The sequence below is a fragment of the Hyalella azteca genome, unplaced genomic scaffold, assembly GCF_000764305.2.
Source record: "Hyalella azteca isolate HAZT.00-mixed unplaced genomic scaffold, Hazt_2.0.2 contig385, whole genome shotgun sequence".
NCBI classification, from domain to species: domain Eukaryota; kingdom Metazoa; phylum Arthropoda; class Malacostraca; order Amphipoda; family Hyalellidae; genus Hyalella; species Hyalella azteca.
In genome coordinates this window covers 154,014-171,760 of record NW_025930738.1, presented here as the reverse complement: position 1 = coordinate 171,760, position 17,747 = coordinate 154,014, and the positions used below count along the sequence as shown (strand labels likewise).

Here is a 17,747-nt window from a genome sequence, read left to right as displayed (position 1 = left end):
CACTCATTAAAAAAGTTTGGCGAGGTTGATTTTCATGAGTTTTTTCACAGGCTTACTCTATCTACTCTTTTATCGACGATTGCAAAATATAGCAGGACGATGGATCATTTATCCGCCAAAGAAATACTTGGTTAACAGTAATTTTGCATGATGCAAGAAAGCACAATACCGACGTACCAACGGAGATTACGTCTTAAATTCAATTTTTCTTATGTCAAGTTGAGCATCTCCTCGTTCGTGGACATGCTTATGCGCCGCCTTCGTCGTCCATCGTCTTAAAACCGGTGGATAGGCAGGTAGCCTCCCCTTAAATCCTCCCCCTCTCAGTCCAATCAGCAAGGCATTGCAGCAATTTTTGGACGATGCATGGTACATTCACGACTCATAGCCTAGATTAGCTTCAGACTGTGTGGTAAACTTCTTCATTCACGACGATTCATCGCGAATTCCGTGGATCGTCTGAACTATTGCAGCTTCTACGATACATAACGTTGAATATAATTTAATGTCTAGTTCTACATTAACTAAAATTGAAATTGTTCAAAAAATGTAATAGTTGCACTTGATTTCCAGTGAAGTTACAGCCGCCGAAAGGCCTTTTACAGCTCGCACACATTTCTGGAAGTGCACATGAAGAAAACAAACCAACGCGATGATCTTTGCAGTTTCAATAAAAAAATAAATTATTAGTTTCTCAGCAGCAAGAGGCATTCACTATTAATCAACACTGCTTGTCGCAGGAGGCGATGGCAGTCCCATCCTGCAGGAAGCATCGGTGACGGTGTTCCCATCAGAGGTCTGCAACGCGTCATACTCGAAGCTTCACTTCTACTCCGCCAGGTGGCCGCGCGGCATCGCGGAGGACACTTTCCTTTGTGCTGGCCAGCCCCTCGGCGGCGTGGACACTTGCCAGGTACACTTACTAATAGTTTAATCTTTGCACTATTATCATTAAAACTTCTACTAATTACAATGTAGAAAGTTACTAAAAAGGAATGATAGCATTATAATATTATCGCAATAATAACACTATAATTTATAAAAGAGTAATATTTGTCAGAATAATTGGCTACTAGGACTTCACCCTCCTGATGTTATTGTGGTAATCGCTCATGGTTGAACTAGTAGTTCAACCATGATATTTCAACCATTGTATTCGCTAATATTAATCAAGATCAAATTGAGTCACTGGTCATACGCACACTGGAACTATAAACGCAAGTACCATTCCTCTCGTTCATCGATCGTGACCGGCAAAAGCTTTTGGCTCTCCGCCGACTTGCGTGAAACAATCTACCAAATCTTCTTCTTCAAAAATACCATCATCTTCCAAAAAGTCTGAATCTTCTGTTACTTCCGTTTCAAGTTTTCGCGTATGGAAATGTGTCTGCTTTCCCTTGTTCTAGTCTCTTCAAGAAAGACCAAGCGCTTGTCACTTCAGTTCTTCGATGAGAAAGTAAATGTTGTTGTTGCATTAGGGTGACTCCGGAGGGCCCCTGGTGTACTTCGCATCAGACCACAAGGATGGAGTCTCTGTGTTGGGAGGCGTGGTGTCCCAAGGCTACGGCTGTGGGCTTGAAGACTTCCCAGGCCTGTACGTGCCTCTCTCCAACCCAGACTACCTTCAGTGGATCAAGGATGTAGCCTTCAGCGGTAATTAAATGTAGCCTTCCTTCACAGATAATTAAAAATCTATATTGAGGCTATAGCGTGTTTAAAATTCTTTCCTGTTGTTCGTATAGTTAATAATACTGATGAATGCATAATAATGAGTTTGTCGTCAATTATTTAGAAAATTTACTACAAAATAAAAATTTAAACTATCAAACAATGTTACGAGCGTTAAGATTCCATACACAACAGCATGTATAACTAAATACAAAAGCAGTGTTGACATATCTAAGCTTTTAGAGTGAGTCTATATCCGTTTCAAAATAGATTTTAGAGAGTCTCTAGGTTTGAAATAGATTGACTGAACATGAAGATAAAAATTCAATCGAATGTTAAAGACATAAAACTAACTCCATCGCAATGTTCGTAATATTTCTTGCAACAGCGAATCTGCAATCGAGGCGCAGCTCCACGGTCCTGAAATCTCAATGATTACTGTCACAGGCTATCATGTCCAGGCGGCACCGTTATAATTCGAAGCAAGCCTACTCATATGTAATATATTTGGATTTAAATAGGTATTCAAAGCGTCTCCATATACGTTCATTTCGATGATTACAATGCACAGTAAAATTGATATGAAAGGAGTAAGAGACAACAAAATTTTCACGTTTAATTAATGCCTGCTGAGATCACTCGTTCCCATTAGCTAATTAACTCACTGCAAGCCAACAGACACAAGACCAGCTTTAGTTGAAGAAACAATATCACTAAACCCGTCTATCACGGGGTCAGTTTCGAACCAGAAAATAAATACCAGATGGACGAGTAACTCTTGTCAGACTGTATAATTTTACCAACTTATAATTTTACAGGCTTTAGCTTCTATTGGACCTAGGCAATCTGCCAAGGGTTCATATAGATAACATTGCCCATATGTTGCCAGGCAACAATCGGAAGAAGTTGAGACGCAACGAACCTTGCGATGAATCGACACTTTTGCTCAGTGGGGCTACGACAGACACATAATAACATCAATTTTTCATTAAATTTTAGAAATAAATGTGAGAGCAGGTGAAAAGAACAGCGAGAAAAGAAGGCGTCTTAAAAATAACTGCATGTTATACAGAAATCTAAAACTTGAGAATAAACAGATAATTCCTGCCAGAAGTGAGCGATTTGAATAACTAAAATGAGAAATTAATACGTAATGACGTAGAAATGACAGCTGCAGAGTCAAGCGTAGTAAGATGTGGGCGACTAACGAGTGAAGCCATTCCATGCAGCAACCCTCTGCACCATGCATGCATACATCACCATTTCAGTCAAGCCTTGAAATATGAGCAATAGTCATCACCATGTTTTCGTAGATATTTGATTGCGACGTGCACCACATATGTACACTCCAGGAAAAACTAACGTTCAAGAAAAAGTACGAACACGGCATATCTTAATGACAAAGCAAAATAGAATTTCGATGTAAATGATAACAAATGTCAAATTGTCAAATCATTAACTTGTAAAAATTAAAGTAGCCGAAATCGATAGCATATCACTTAACACAGTCTTGGGAGTTGATAAATGAGTTAACATCATTCGTCACCAAAAATACATTCATTGGCAACCATTACCAAGAACACAACGTCAACAATTATAATCATCATCATTAAACCCACACCATCTGCAATTCTCGATATCATCAAAATTAGCTCTTGATTGATACTCAAACACAGCGGAATTTCGCGAATAAAACTGAACATAAATTTCGAAAAAGAAAAACGTAAACAATCACAAGCATGCTTTGAAGTTTACCTATTTAGTTTTAGATAAAAATTTAATTCGGAAGCAACAGCAATCTCGGACCATAGCATCATATAAAGGCTTGCCGGACCAACTTAGCACTTGGCAAAAATGGTGTCACGTTCTTGTAGGATTGAGATGTTTACACTAAACAAAAACAGAGAGCAGGATACTAAGTAAGAGGACACCGAAACAAAAATTGTTTGAAAGAATATCTAACTTATCACTAACATGAATGAATAGAATGATATGGTACAACCAAGATTTTATACTGAAACGGCAGTATTTAAAGTTTCTATTCGATGTTTGGAGAGACTAGTAACGAGCTACTGAACTGCAGTATTACACTAAACTCATCATGTAAGGAAGAGCTTGTTGTGTGGTAAGCGTGACACAGGTCAGTGTTTAGAGAGACTAATCATAACTTAAGACATCACGAGCTACTAAATTAACTCATCATGTAAGGAAGAGCTTGTTGTGTGGTAAGCGTGACACAGGTCAGTGTTTAGAGAGACTAATCATAACTAAAAGACATCACGAGCTACTAAATTAACTCATCATGTAAGGGAGAGTTTGTTGTGTGGTAAGCGTGACACAGGTCAATGTTTTGAGAGACTAATCATACACAAAACTGAAGTTATCACGTGAGGGAGAGTTTGTTAGGAGGCATGTGGCCGCACTCGCCCAGCTGTCTGATGGAGACGCGGCCGTCCGGCCTGATCACGAGCATCGTCACAGAGCCGTTGTGGAGGCTCATTCGCAGCCAGCCTTCAGGCACGAACTGCAGCGCCCTGCGCACGTAAGGTAAAGATATTGCTGACTTGTTAACATAAATTGGCATTTGGAGTGTCTGGTGCGGTTACGAAAAGCAGCAATTAGAAAATGTTATGATGTTTATTCTATAGAGAATTGAGCGTAGATATGAATAGAGTAGAGTTTTGTGAGCAGCTTTCACACACAATATTTACGCCTATTTAAGGTAACGTTTCACTTGCACAAGATGTATTACATAACGCATTACCTGCACATGATGCATTACATAACGCGTTACCAGCACATGACGTATTATATAACGCGTTACCGGCACATGACGTATTATATAACACGTTACCTGCACACTATATATCTGATGACGTTAGCGTGACACACGATGACCTCGTACGAGTCGGTGGTCTGAGAGGGCGGCGCCCTGTGCATGTAGCTGCGGAAGGCGGCCTCAATGCGCGCGCCGTCCGCGAAGAACTGCTGTAAAGTCCGAGCACCGGCGTGAGTTTTGAGAGAAGCTAACAACTGCCGCCTTTTTTTGTTTTAGATTACTAGCAAAGATTGATTAAAAAGGATGCAATTTTTATTTAGAAGTTCTTTAGAGTTTAGAATCTCTATGTATAATAATAGGAACAATAGAAGAGTCAACTAGTCTTGAAATTTCACACGAGAGGTTTCAACTAAAGATACGGATTAATAGTCACTGGCTAAATAGGTTTACCATAAAGCTTAATGAGAGAAATATCGTCATTATCTTAGTTTGTTTTATAGTTCATCATTATAATGTAGTTGATTATTATTAACGTAGTTCATCACTGTTTATGCAGTCCATCATCATTTATGAAATCCATCATTATTATTGTAGTTCATTACTATTAATGTAGATTCATCATTATTCATGTAGTCCAGCATTATTATTGTACTTCATTATCAATGTCAAGGTTTAGAGATGAAACTGACATGACGCTCTGGCTTCCAGCCTCCCAGGGGGGGCTCAGGAGGGATAGGAGCGCCCTCCCTCAGCAAGTCGCTGGTCTCCACTGTATCGATCTGCTTTAATTAAATACAATCAATTTTTCACTTCAGAGATAACAATTAGAATGTGAACACAGAAAAATTTACTCATCAGATTCTTAAATACCCTCCACAAGAACTTGCAACTGTTTCTTAAGGAACAAATGTTTAAAATAATGACCGCAATATAATATGGCTAACGATTACAAGCGTTCAAGGAGCGCATGATCACAGTTAGATGAACTACTCGCCTGCTTCATCGTATGTATTCACCAGCTTCATACTCATCAATAATCACCTGGTTCAGCATCTGTACTCACTTGCTTCATATGCTTCATCATAATTTGCGCGGTCTGAGTCGCTCTGGTCATGGTCGAGTAAACGAGGCGAGTGATGGGCAAGTCGAGCTCATTGAGACGCTCTCCGGTCAGCCGAGCTTGCTCTTCACCTGGACATGCACGATAATAATGTAATGATATACAGAATTAAAAAATGTTTCACAATTTTCCATCTTTGTACTTTGTTGTCTGCAGTTTACATATCAGGAATTTAGCTTTGTAAGTTCCCGTCTGTTTACTTCACAACTAAACATAAAATTGTATATCGTAATCAAGAAACAATATAGATGAAATGCCTGACCGTCTTTAATCTCAAGAATAAATATATTCCAGGGATTTTGTTACAAATTTTTTTAGTGAATATTCACTTAATCGTCTTACCACAGTCTTCATGGCCTTTTCTAGTTTCAATGAGAAAACTATTTTTTTTTTTTTAATTTCATCACAAAGACCTTCGCGGATTTTCAGTTGAATGGCCTACCACTAGTAGAATGTCAGGTAACTTATTAATTAATTACGTGTAGGCTGTCTCACCGAGCTGAGTGAGAGTTCGTTCCTTATCCGTCGCGCCGTCCAGATTGTACTGGCCGTGTCTGACCAGGAGGATGTAGCGAGTCGCCTTGCATGTGGCGCGCTCGGTCTTCTCGTCATCTGTCTCGTTCTTTTTCAGGGCAGACTTGTTCAGTGTGCCGTCTGGTTTGGTGGTGGGCTCGATCAAACTGCTGGGGTCTCTTCTGAAATAAAGGAAACTTTTAATATTCACACTCCATTGCAACACAATACGTGCCTCTACTATGACAATGTCCGTGTCAAAAAATATCAATTGGTTATAGTGATACATTCTCAATGAAACTTTTCAAACTCGTGTATTCAAGAACAAATATCTCTCTCAAGTATTTGAAAATAATTACATCTCTAATCAATTTCAGGAAAAACTTTTCATTGTTGCACCAAGGTATTTAGTTTCCACGTACATCTAAAGTGTTAACTTGCCAGCATCAACAACTTCAACAATTGCAACAATAAATATGGATTTTTCAACAGTGAGCGCGAACAAATAAAAAAAATATCTGAACGCACCTGTCCCAGTTCCAGTCCCACGGTGTGGTAGGCTTGAAATTTGTAGTCCAGGAGTTGTGAGCGACGGTCTTGTGGTTACCTGCCAAGTATCCCACAACCACACCACCTACACCTAACCCTACCACACCCAACGGGCGTAACCGAGAGAACATTGCGTGCTCGACTCTTACTTACAAGTGAAGTGATATATTAAATAGTGGGAAATGAACGCTGAGAAAATTCAGAAATAGATGCTGACAAAAATTCAAGCGGCCACACTCAAAAACTGTAACTGGAAATTTTCCTACAAGAGAATGAGGAAAAGCGTTTGGGAATTGCTGAAGGAATTTAAACTACAGAGCAAATTGCAGAAAAGGTAGCAATAGGGAAAATTTTCGCTGTGGAGTTACCTAGAATGATAAAGAAAATCAATACAAGATTATCCAAAATCAAATTCTCAATTCTCAATCAATTTTGGATATGTTAATTAAGATTAAATGTTTAAGCTATCAAATGTTTACAGCATTCGCGGCACACAAACTTAAAGCGAATATGCATTGGGTTCATTAGGTTCAAGGTTATGAATTATTCAGTATATAACGGACTTTACTTTAATATTGAAAAAGCATACGAACAATGCATAACATCCGAAGTTAATAAAAGATGAACATTAAGCTGAACATTATTTTTTCTTGCTGAGTTAAACAGAAAAATCTTGAATTAAATAGAAGTTTTCAAGTTTCAGGCTAAAATATATTAGCCTCGACGCAGGCGTTTCAATACACTCACGAGAGCAATGTTAATACATAACAATTACTCATCCTGACAAAATATTTCTCCATATCATAGATTTCAGAAGAAAATTAGACTAAAATTAAATAAGATTGACTAGCACAAATTTCACGGAATTCAACCTCTGACCATTAGGAACAAATAAAAAATTCTTGTCACCTGTGAAAAATAATTATAGAAGGAATATGTCTCATCAATTTATCCAATAATGAGCTCAAAATTTAAATAAGCGGGAAGTTAGAACCTGCATAACTGATCATGCCTACGCATACCGTCAGCCCGACCATCGCTTTCTGCCGGTATCACCGCTTCAAGTTTCTCTGTAAAAATAGCTGCTCGAGTTCAATGCGACCAACAATTCCAGTTGAATACAAGAGGAGGATGACAATACAGGTTCATCTTGTGCGTATTTTTGATTGGGACTAAAATTAAATATTGATCCAAGATCAAAAATTAATCGTTGATATATGATTTATTTTCAGTCGAAATGCACATTCGCGACTGAAGGAAAATAATTCCTTGAAACTCAGAAAGATGGCCGGCACGAGCGTTTCTTGATTGCCCTGAAAGTGAGGTTGATGCGAGTGTGTTTGGCTGAGGCGCGGGGTGGTAGTGCGTGGTACCACACTTGGTTGGTAGGCGGTCTCATCAGCAGCACGCTACCGTCACCCAGCGTCAGACGCACTGTAATGTACGGAGGAGACGTCAGCCATGTGCAATGTACCGCAGTGCTATAGCTGTACTAAAATTCGCGGCGAAGAGATCAAGGGCCGTACTACTATACATATATAAGTTTTCGTAACTCCGTCAAGAACTTATTGACGGCTTCTCAAGCTAAAGCTACCAATCACGGACGAGGGACCAGTCGCAACTTCCGCTAGATTCACCTGAGCGAGTTTTTCATAATACGGCCCCGGGCCACTCATTATACCTTGTTGCGTCTGCTGCGTAACTACTTACAATAATTACGCCAGTTTCATAACAATTGATTTGATATCAGGGTCATCTAATACAAAAATATGACATTCAAGTAAACAAAAGCAAGTAGTGAGCATCAAGCAATATGACCTAGAAACTCGGCAAGAAGATAACATGTGTGATGAACCAAGATCGGACAAAATGAGAAAACTCTAAATTTTTAAAATTCTACAAGTTCTCATTCTGTTGAGCAGGTTAACCTTTCGGCACGTCCCGTTTTTTGGAACGCGCGTCTTGATGCACGAAGTAGAAGTCTCTGGGCTGCCCCAAGCTCACGGAGGCGATAGGGACGAGAGGGTCAAGCTCCTTCTCATCATCCTTGTGCTCGCCCATCTTGTCTTTGCCGTCTGCATATCTGCACGTGAGGATGGGTTGTCATGTTGCTGTGATTACACATCATAACGGCAACATTGTCTTATATTTTCTTAGCAAAATGTGATGCGTATGCAGCATAGCACGATACGGCTTCGGACGCAGAAACAGCGTGCCATTGTTAGCACAAGCAGCACGGCATGATATGGCACATAACAAAAACAGCACACCATATAGTGCCTTTGATAGCACAAAGGGCACGGTATAACATGCCTGCAATAAGCTAACCTGTTGACCAACACGAAGTTGTAGCGGTATCCCGTGGCAGTGTGCAGGACTTCCCTTAGAGCGCCGAGTGTCGCGGTCCACGGTCTGGCGGGAGTCGTGATGCCGGAGTAGGTGTACGTCAAGCCTTCGTCGCCGTACGTTGCCTTGGCAATAGAGTAGCTCAAGTTCAAGTACGCTCACGTTCAAGTACATATAAGCCAGTGAACATTTTGGTACCACTTCGCCTTAATATTTTCGCGATTCAAATGGATAAAAGTACCTACGTATATAATATTCATCACGTATCATAGATGGAACCATCGCATGCAAACATTTGAATATTTTGATGGTGTAAAAAATGAAAAGGATAGTAAATACAAAACTGTTCAGGTGGCTTTAAGATAAGGTTCGGCAAAAATATTTTCTTTGCTACGGTAATGATGTGAGGCTGGTGTAGCTTAGAATGGAAGAATAACTTTTCAACTATTTCTGAACATCAGCATGATATAGAAAAAAATATTACTATTAACAATTATGGTTACATTTAAAGGTGAGAGTTAGAAAAGGGTATACGTATGAAGCAAAAAAATTTAAATTGATAAAACCAAATAATCACTGCAGTGATATTAAGATCACCAACTCTCGCGATTTCAATGTTGTGTTGTATGCAATGCATCTCACATAGGTACCTGCTTGCGAGGGATGTCATGCCACTTGCCAAAGACTTTGACACGAGCTAGATCCCCAGTAAAATATTCTAGTTCTTTTTCCAGAGCATCGAAAATTTTAGCAGCAATGATTTTTGGGAAAACTACAGCATAGTCCAAATTAAGGTGCTCGGCTGTGATTCTCTGCCACTCCCATGCAGGAAGAGATCTCAGGTCGCGAAGGAGAGATTCTGCAGGGTTGAATGCTGATTCTGCAGGGTTGAATGTTGATTCTGCATGGTTGAATGCTGAGTCTGCAGGGTTGAATGGTTCGCATGTTTTGTCACATTCTTCACCCGCCAGAGATGAATCTGTGTTGCAAGACCTTTTCTTCTTCTGTTGATTTCCAGTTAACATGGGACACAATTTTGATTTTTCTGCAGCAGGCATCTCATCTAAACGCTATACTAGTATCAGATCAGAGAGAAATACAAAATAGTAGCATAAATTTAATCATAATTGGTGATAAAACCTGATGACCTGCAATGATCTTGAGTGATACCAAAGCCACTCATTTTATTTAGCTAGCCTACAACCACAAATAAAAATAGTGTGGAAATAGAGATTGGAAATGAAGTTTTGATTTAGATTTAATATAGGTAGTGAATTGACTCGGTTCTTAAGCTCAGTTCAACCCCAGGGGCCGCTACCTCCCTTCAACACAACGTGTTTCTGTGAGGGTAGTAGTCAAGCTTTGCCTGCGAGGTTTAAATAGTCCGAAAAATAGATAACAAAATTAGATACAGCATTATAAAAAAGCAGGTCTTCAAGCCGTCATGATTTGTGTCATTAGCTGAAACTTTTTTCAAACAGTAGTTGATAGATAACTTATTCATAGAGATTTTGTTGTAGCCACAAGATTTTTTTGAAAGTTCAACACAAATTCACTCTGTAAATTTTAATGTATCTTTAAAAATCGATCTCTTCAGTATAATTTCAGTGACTCTGTGCAAGCATGCCTCGAGTGGGAAGTTACTTACGAATTAAAATAGCTGAACAAACAATGATACAAAAAAAAGAGAAGTTATGTATATATTTAGCAAAATTTTCCATAGCTCAACAACAACGTGACAAAGAATTATCACAATGCATTTAAAATCATAGACAATATATCACTTGGAATGGAGGTAGCACAAACAGCACACCATATAGTAGTACCGTACATAGTTTGAATAAAGGTATTGGAATGTGTAAACTGAGATTATTCCAGTTATTTGCCATGAAACCAATGAAATGCATCACACAAAACATATACAAGTCGCCATTAAAATTGGCCAAAAAAATCCTCAACCTATAACAGGAAAAATTCCCAGCTTCTGTAGCCTTAAATACATATAAAGAAAAAATATTGAATGAAACAATATAATGTAGAGGTTTGTTGCTGGGTACACATCAGGTCAAGTTCATACAACAAACTACATCTTGGCATTAGTAAACCCCAAATAAGAAGACTGATGGAATGAATAGTACAGTATCTACAGCAGCAAGAAATTTTGAGCAGATAAGATGAGTGGAAAAGCTAGTAAAGATAGACTTGGAATATCAGTATCACAATAAAAAAGAATAAAGAATCTGGGTTTTACAACTGCAGAACTGACTGTACAGGGGAAGTGATATTGTTGCGGCCCTGCAGATCCTTGAGCTCAATGCACACGAGGTTGAGTCCAACTGTACCTCCCATGCTAGACACAAGCTCATTGGCAGCCTTCAGTGATCCTGGAAGCAGATGCTAGTTACGGAATGTAGATAAGTGCATCTGTTTCATCTATGCATATTCATGCACTAATTTTAATAGAACCAGCTTTTCTAATTAAGAAGTGAGTGACAACTAACATCAATGACCTACCTATAGGAGAAAATCAATTAGTGTCAAAAAATACCTAACATATTTTCACCAAATAAATGATTCATATAAAATTAATATATACTGATCTTAATACCACCTTGCATAGATATCTAAAACAATGAAAGCTAAGAAGTTCGTGTATAAAAAAACTAAAACAGAGTCAGCAGGCAGCATCAATGCAATTACAAACCTCCTGTTGCCAGTAGATCATCCAGTATCACCACACACTGGCCAGGCTTGATACTTTCAGCCTGAATTTCAAATACATCCTGAAAATATTACAATACTGATTACACATTACATGTAGCAAGAAATTCAACATGTATACCTACATCTTCAACTGGATTACACCAGTGTTGTAACCATGTGTTATGGTGATCATTTTGCTTGTATCATTCTACTTTGCATAAAAACATTAATTAAATTACTAATTCTCATTGTTCAGGGAACTGATATCCCAGTATCAATAAAAAATTAATAATCTATAATGATGAAATATCCTATAGAAAGACATATCCTATCATAAATTCCAATGAATAAAATATTTAGACCCCAAGCATTAATACAAATACAAAAACTAACTGCAATTACATGTTTATAATATATTGTAATTATAATATTATATAATTACATATATAGGTTGAGCTTTTAATATCAATATAAAAGGCTTGTGAATAGTTTCAAGTTAATTGTGCACAAGTTTATTTACAATTATGAGTCCATGCTATTAACTATATTCATCTATTATGTACGGTATACTGGTTTCTTTTTGTAATATAGATATCCATATGGTGGCAAGAGTAACAAATTGGATTCTTTAGACCTTACCTCCACTTATGGCAGCAGCAACAGAGCCTATACACTTTTATTATAATTTATTTATATTCATTAATTAACTTTATGTGATAAAGTATTGATAGGCACCCAAACCAGAAAAATACTGAAAATGATACAAGTGCAATATATTTACCTACAACTCAACTACCGTACCAACGTAAAACTTACAGTTTAAATTATATTTTTCATGTCAAGTGTTTATTTATTATTCTCAAATTAAAATAGAATTACAATGTTGTCATTATATATAGTAGCTATGTCAATGTAAGGCTGGCAAGCCTTTGACCTTCAGTTGTGTTTCAGATTACGCTGAGTACAGTTCCCAAATTTTAGTCTTGTCTCCGCCTTCTTCGGCCTTTGCTTGGTTTCAGAAGCTATTCGACTAATGAACATATGAAATTAACTGTGTAACAAAGCAGGAAATAAATTCTTAATGCTAAGACTTACCTCACCATATTCCAGTTTAAAAGATACTTCTTTGGTCTTGCCAGGGAGTTTGCCTTTTTTCCTGATTGGGATAAACGGCTTGAAAAATGATGTGGAGAGAGGCAGTCCAAAGAGAAAGCCACGTGACTCCAATCCAACAAATACATCAACTTGTGGACATTTTTCATGGATGTGAGATTCAAGAAGAGAAACTAGATCCCTAGCTGCGCTTGGGGTGTTCAACACAGAGAAGATGTCCCTGTAACACATAAGAAACAATAATAAAATGAATTATACAGAAATTTCATAAATATTCAACACTAAAGTAATGCCTGTCTGATCATAGCTCATTTAATGACGCTCTTAATAGTTCAATCTTTGAAGCTGTGAATTTACAAATACATTTGAAGCAGCATATCTTTAGCAATAAGGAGCACCTTCCCCTATTCTGACAGTACTTATATAACTAGTTCACATATTCAACTATGGAATTTCAACCAAAGATGCCTCTACAGCCTCTAGTCTATAAGGGCAAAGTAACATATACATTGCCATAATCCTTTTTTTCAGCACAAAACATCACCAGTATCATTGCAGACTTGATGTCTAATCTACATTAGCCTCCAAATTTGTCAAGAAATATTATTAAAGAGCAAAAGGAGCAAGATGTTCTGATGCTATAAAATTTAATGATGGTACATAGTTAAGTTAGGAATTCACACATTTTATGTGCAGTAGTAGTCTATGGGGTTGAAAGTATACAATACCAGAGCTATACTAGTACATGGTTTTCCTTATTTAATCAATATTAACAGAAATTAAATAGCAGTTGCCCAACAGAAAATAGAAGAAAAAGATTTGAATAAAACTTTTAACAATTGACATAATTTACTAAGAATGATCAAATTCTTACCATTGCTCAAAACGTCTATTTTTAATCACTTACCAAAATAAAATTCCTTGCTTGGGAAAATCTGGATAGCTCTTCAGAGCAGCCAAAATATTTTTAACTTTTTCATTTTCACTCATAATGATTGTATATCAGAAATCCTGCAGATGAAAAAATTTCCAACATGAAACAGTAACTTTTTTCCACTTTACTGCCTACCAGCAATGTGGAATATGTCCAATTGGATGAGGTTACATGTGGTCTGGTACGTAGTGCCTGATTGAGAGACAAAGCTAAGGAAAAGCTTGAAAGTCTTAGCCTTCCAGGATAAAGCCTGAGGTGCAATGAGCAACCTAAAATTAGATGCAATGTATAGTTTGGTACATATTGATACATTACGTTTTATAATTATGGAGAAAATTTCACCAAGTACCGTACATTACCATATTCTAAGTTGCAGAGAATAAAGAAAGACCCACCTGAAATTATTGAAAAACCCACCTGAGGACATGCCTGGATGCCACCATAGAGGGCACTTAAGGTTTAGAGTAAATTCAGGCACTTAAAGGCAATCTGTTCACATTTACTAGATATGTGCTGCAAAATTTAGGTGACAGATGAATCAATGCTAATGAATGAAACTCAATATAACAAAATATAGGTAACTCAGTACTCACGGCAGTGAGTGACAGAGAGCGCATTTTCTCCTGCATAAATCAGTTTTCACTGCAATTAGTACAGTGTATAAGAGCTAGAGATGTTGTATCTCTGATACAGGCATGCTCCCTTCTTAAAATCGACGAAAACGTGAAGTCACGGATGGACGGACAGACAGACAGATGGAAATGGCAAGCACAATAGTGCATTTTTTCTATTAAGAGAAAATGCACTAAAAATATAACTCGGTATATACCATCCAACAGGGTAATAAAGGATGGGCGGGGTAAATCAAGAAGCCCGTCCCACATTTCATAGAAATGTTGTAGCAGCTAAATCAATCAAAATATTGCAAAACTAAAAATAGTGGTGTAAACTTTAAAATTTTACTATCTATTATGTATAAAGCTAGTTAAGAAATCATACATTTACTACCACCAAACAGGGTAAAAAGGGACGGGCGGGGTAAATCGGGACGTGCGTCCCACATTTCGTAGAAATGTTGTAGCAGCTAAACTAATCAAAATATGGCAAAACTAAAAATAGCGGCGTAAACTTCAACATTTTTACTATCTATTACGGTATGTATAAAGCTAGTCAAGAAATCAAACATTTACTATCTCTAAAAAATTGCTGAAAAAAAGTGTGAAAAGTGTGATTGGGCGGGATAAATCAAGAAGCGCGTCCCACATTTCATAGAAATGTTGTAGCAGCTAAATCAATCAAAATATTGCAAAACTAAAAATAGTGGTGTAAACTTTAAAATTTTACTATCTGTTATGTATAAAGCTAGTTAAGAAATCATACATTTACTACCGTCAAACGGGGTAAAAAGGGACAGGCGGGGTAAATCGGGACGTGCGTCCCACATTTCGTAGAAATGTTGTAGCAGCTAAACTAATCAAAATATTGCAAAACTAAAAATAGCGGCGTAAACTTCAACATTTTTACTATCTATTAGTAGGTATGTATAAAGCTAGTCAAGAAATCAAACATTTACTATCTCTAAAAAATTCTCTGAAAAAGTGTGAAAAGTGTGATTTTGGAAAAGTATAATCAATAAAGGAAAAACAAGTAAAAATCACAGAAAATGTCATTTATTTTACATCTACATCATCTACAATGGAAGAGGAGGACTTCAGAGGACTGTTAGTAATGGATGGGTACACTCTGCATGCTTCAAACGTTTTAAAATTAACTTTTATTGCAAGTGTCCCGGATTACCCCGTTCCCAGGGGTAAATCGGGACGGTTTTATTTTGCGTCTAGCACCTTACAAATAGCATATGGAATTTTTTCAAGATGCCATTCGATAGCCCTCGCAAAGAGCTATAAAATGAGCCTAAACTTGTTTATGAAATGTTTCATGGTAAGAAGTTGTTAACAAAAAACTCTAAAAACTGTCCCATTACCCCCATTTGATGGAACTCACTGCAGTGAGTGACAGAGAGCGCATTTCCTCGTTGATGAAAATGTGAAGTCACGGGTGGACACACAGATGGACGGACATGGTGATCACAATGGTGCATTTTTTTCATAAATGAGAAAATGTGCTAAAAACACCAAACAATACCATCCTGCATGGTTGCAAAAACCCAATTTTTTTTTTAAATTGCCCAACCCACTCTGGTTTTATTAAAAACCCAGGGTTTTAATAAAAAAAAACAGGCAAAACGTGTAAATTGGCTTTATTACTTTTTCACTTCTATGGTATTCATACTCATCTCAAAAGTTCAAGATCTTTATATATAATTCATGTTGATTATTAAAAATTTGATATTAGAGTATCAACTTCTATTATTACATTTGCCAGAACTTTTAATCCAATAATTTAATCCAATTTTTAAACAGGGAGTTGAAGGATGATGCATTATTAACTTGATGTATCAATTGATAAAGCACTTACGCACCTCAGTCAGAGACTACAAATTACTAAGAAAAAATATTTATTGAAATAATTAATCCAGTTCCTGGCTGTTTTCTTGTTTATCAAAACTCAAACAGTGCAAGCTTGTAAAAAACATTTTCAGTTTCTTCCTCCTAATTATTGAATAATTAGACTAATCACATTAGAATCTGTACCAACCCTTTAGTCTTCTACCATTTTAAGTGCTCCAAAATTGACAGGATTGTATTGCTAGTTGCTTCTCAACTAGGATGCTAAATTATGCAAAATTAAATAAAACTCAATGTTCTTAAATAAACTAGTATTCTAGAAAATATTAATAATAGTGGTTTCAGCGTTTTGTAGACCGTTGGTCTGTCGCTCATTCTTAACATCACAGAACATTCACAGCAATTTGCAGTCTCAAACTTGCAACTTAGGGTAAATGCACCATATTCTGACATCGTGGGTAATTCCGACACTTCTCAACTTTTTCCTTTATATCAAGCTTTGTCTTAGTTCCACGCATGCTTAGACGGTTGAAATACCGTAAAATGGGGTAACTTTGACCACTTTTTTCAAAATGACGCCATTTTTTTACTAGATAAGTTAAACTTAAATTGAAACATGCAAAATACAGGTCTATTCTCTAGCTTTACTCACCATAAATTGCTGGGTCCTGCCTGTCATAGTTTTGATGTAATTTGAAAAAAAGTGATGGTCTTTGTTACCCCAGCTCTTGTGGTTTCTTTGACCGGGTGGTAAAATGACTAAAATCAATTTTATTTTTTGGTAAAATAACTCCAGGTTGTGGTGCATTGTAGTAAAACTCTTCTAGTTACATATGCAAAAGACAAATTTTAGGATGCCCGGCCTCCTTGCCGATTCTGACAGAAACTGGTGCACAGAGCTGGGATTGATCCTGCACCTCTCTGCACCAATCATGGTACTCTGAACTGTAACCACTGCCCACTGGGCCACCGTGCCCTCTTGCAAGCAACAACCTCTTGAATTAAAACAACCTCTTGCAAAAAAATTCTCTCACTATGTCATATAAAAATTTACATACCTACTCAGAGGGTTTTATCTTCTTTTTTCATTGCAAGCCTTTCTTTTGTCTAAGACTTTTAAGATTTGAGTTCTTTCAAGGAGCCAAAATATCAAGTGGTTTATGGTTACTAAATGACAAAACAGACTAGGCCTAATATCTATATCCTTTGCTCCCCTTATAGGCTTATTCCATTAATAATTTTTATTGCTAGGGTAAACGCGGTATATTCCGACACATTAAGGACGCATCGAGAAATGAAAAACTATGAAAAAACCGTATGCGTAAGTTCTGTTGCCTTCACATGACTCTCAAAACACTTCACTACGTGTCAGCAACGATGAAACGTCACAAAATGTTGCCAAATTTATTAAAAAGCCTTTAGAATGGAAACCTACCAAATCCCTATATTCCGTCACTTTGTGTGGCAATATTTGACACGTGGTGAGTCGTATTGCGTCAGCGCTTCAAATTTAACTGATACGTATTGCCGACATCCACGTGTTCGAATTCCGTT

General features: G+C 37.3%; 4 protein-coding genes across 10 annotated transcripts; 1 reads left to right on the top strand and 3 right to left on the bottom strand.

Annotated features, from left to right (window-relative positions):
* The first annotated feature begins 362 nt into the window (after positions 1-362).
* On the top strand, positions 363-1,704 carry LOC108673681 (clotting factor G beta subunit-like). Its single transcript, XM_018161540.2, has 3 exons — positions 363-369; positions 741-913; positions 1,479-1,704. Exons 1-3 carry the CDS (start codon positions 363-365, stop codon positions 1,659-1,661), a joined length of 363 nt encoding a protein of 120 aa, XP_018017029.1. The 3' UTR covers positions 1,662-1,704.
* A 566-nt stretch (positions 1,705-2,270) lies between these two features.
* LOC108673698 (serine/threonine-protein phosphatase PGAM5, mitochondrial) lies at positions 2,271-7,009 on the bottom strand. Of its 5 annotated transcripts, none has more exons than XM_018161563.2 (6): positions 6,609-7,009; positions 6,063-6,259; positions 5,511-5,638; positions 5,137-5,229; positions 4,523-4,656; positions 2,271-4,202 (listed from the first exon to the last, which is right to left on the bottom strand). In XM_018161563.2, the coding sequence occupies exons 1-6, from the start codon at positions 6,758-6,760 to the stop codon at positions 4,052-4,054; spliced, it is 855 nt and encodes a 284-aa protein (XP_018017052.1). In that variant the 5' UTR covers positions 6,761-7,009; the 3' UTR covers positions 2,271-4,051. The 5 variants fall into 5 exon arrangements, with proteins under 5 accessions (XP_018017052.1, XP_018017050.1, XP_018017051.1 ...); XM_018161561.2 differs by having other exon boundaries at positions 4,523-4,653; positions 6,063-6,262; positions 6,609-7,008; XM_018161562.2 differs by having other exon boundaries at positions 5,137-5,226; positions 6,063-6,262; positions 6,609-7,008.
* A 113-nt stretch (positions 7,010-7,122) lies between these two features.
* On the bottom strand, positions 7,123-10,173 carry LOC108673697 (DNA oxidative demethylase ALKBH2). Its single transcript, XM_018161559.2, has 4 exons — positions 9,626-10,173; positions 8,958-9,100; positions 8,558-8,712; positions 7,123-8,063 (listed from the first exon to the last, which is right to left on the bottom strand). The coding sequence occupies exons 1-4, from the start codon at positions 10,031-10,033 to the stop codon at positions 7,906-7,908; spliced, it is 864 nt and encodes a 287-aa protein (XP_018017048.1). The 5' UTR covers positions 10,034-10,173; the 3' UTR covers positions 7,123-7,905.
* Positions 10,174-10,659: 486 nt separating this feature from the next.
* On the bottom strand, positions 10,660-14,299 carry LOC108673687 (adenine phosphoribosyltransferase). Of its 3 annotated transcripts, XM_047879652.1 has the most exons (5): positions 14,143-14,291; positions 13,699-13,802; positions 12,774-13,011; positions 11,680-11,758; positions 10,660-11,359 (listed from the first exon to the last, which is right to left on the bottom strand). In XM_047879652.1, the coding sequence occupies exons 2-5, from the start codon at positions 13,779-13,781 to the stop codon at positions 11,223-11,225; spliced, it is 537 nt and encodes a 178-aa protein (XP_047735608.1). In that variant the 5' UTR covers positions 13,782-13,802; positions 14,143-14,291; the 3' UTR covers positions 10,660-11,222. The 3 variants fall into 3 exon arrangements, with proteins under 3 accessions (XP_047735608.1, XP_047735611.1, XP_018017036.1); XM_047879655.1 differs by lacking the exon at positions 13,699-13,802 and having other exon boundaries at positions 14,143-14,299; XM_018161547.2 differs by lacking the exon at positions 14,143-14,291 and having other exon boundaries at positions 13,699-14,051.
* Between the last annotated feature and the right edge of the window lie 3,448 nt (positions 14,300-17,747).

Bases quoted from the DNA above. Each gene is read 5' to 3' on its own strand.
- LOC108673687 (XM_047879652.1), bottom strand. From the start codon at position 13,781: ATGAGTGAAAATGAAAAAGTTAAAAATATTTTGGCTGCTCTGAAGAGC. The intron at 11,759-12,773 runs GTAAGTCTTAGC...TAATATTTTCAG, and splicing joins TTAAACTGGAATATGGTGAG to GATGTATTTGAAATTCAGGC. The intron at 11,360-11,679 runs GTTTGTAATTGC...ATCTGCTTCCAG, and splicing joins TGATCTACTGGCAACAGGAG to GATCACTGAAGGCTGCCAAT.
- LOC108673681 (XM_018161540.2), top strand. The intron at 914-1,478 runs GTACACTTACTA...TTGTTGCATTAG, and splicing joins GCGGCGTGGACACTTGCCAG to GGTGACTCCGGAGGGCCCCT.
- LOC108673698 (XM_018161560.2), bottom strand. From the start codon at position 6,760: ATGTTCTCTCGGTTACGCCCGTTGGGTGTGGTAGGGTTAGGTGTAGGT. The intron at 5,639-6,062 runs GTGAGACAGCCT...GTGCATGTCCAG, and splicing joins ACGAACTCTCACTCAGCTCG to GTGAAGAGCAAGCTCGGCTG. The intron at 4,657-5,136 runs GTCAGTTTCATC...CGGACTTTACAG, and splicing joins GCTGGAAGCCAGAGCGTCAT to CAGTTCTTCGCGGACGGCGC.
- LOC108673697 (XM_018161559.2), bottom strand. From the start codon at position 10,033: ATGCCTGCTGCAGAAAAATCAAAATTGTGTCCCATGTTAACTGGAAAT. The intron at 9,101-9,625 runs GTACCTATGTGA...TCTATTGCCAAG, and splicing joins ATGACATCCCTCGCAAGCAG to GCAACGTACGGCGACGAAGG. The intron at 8,713-8,957 runs GTTAGCTTATTG...CCTCACGTGCAG, and splicing joins AACTTCGTGTTGGTCAACAG to ATATGCAGACGGCAAAGACA.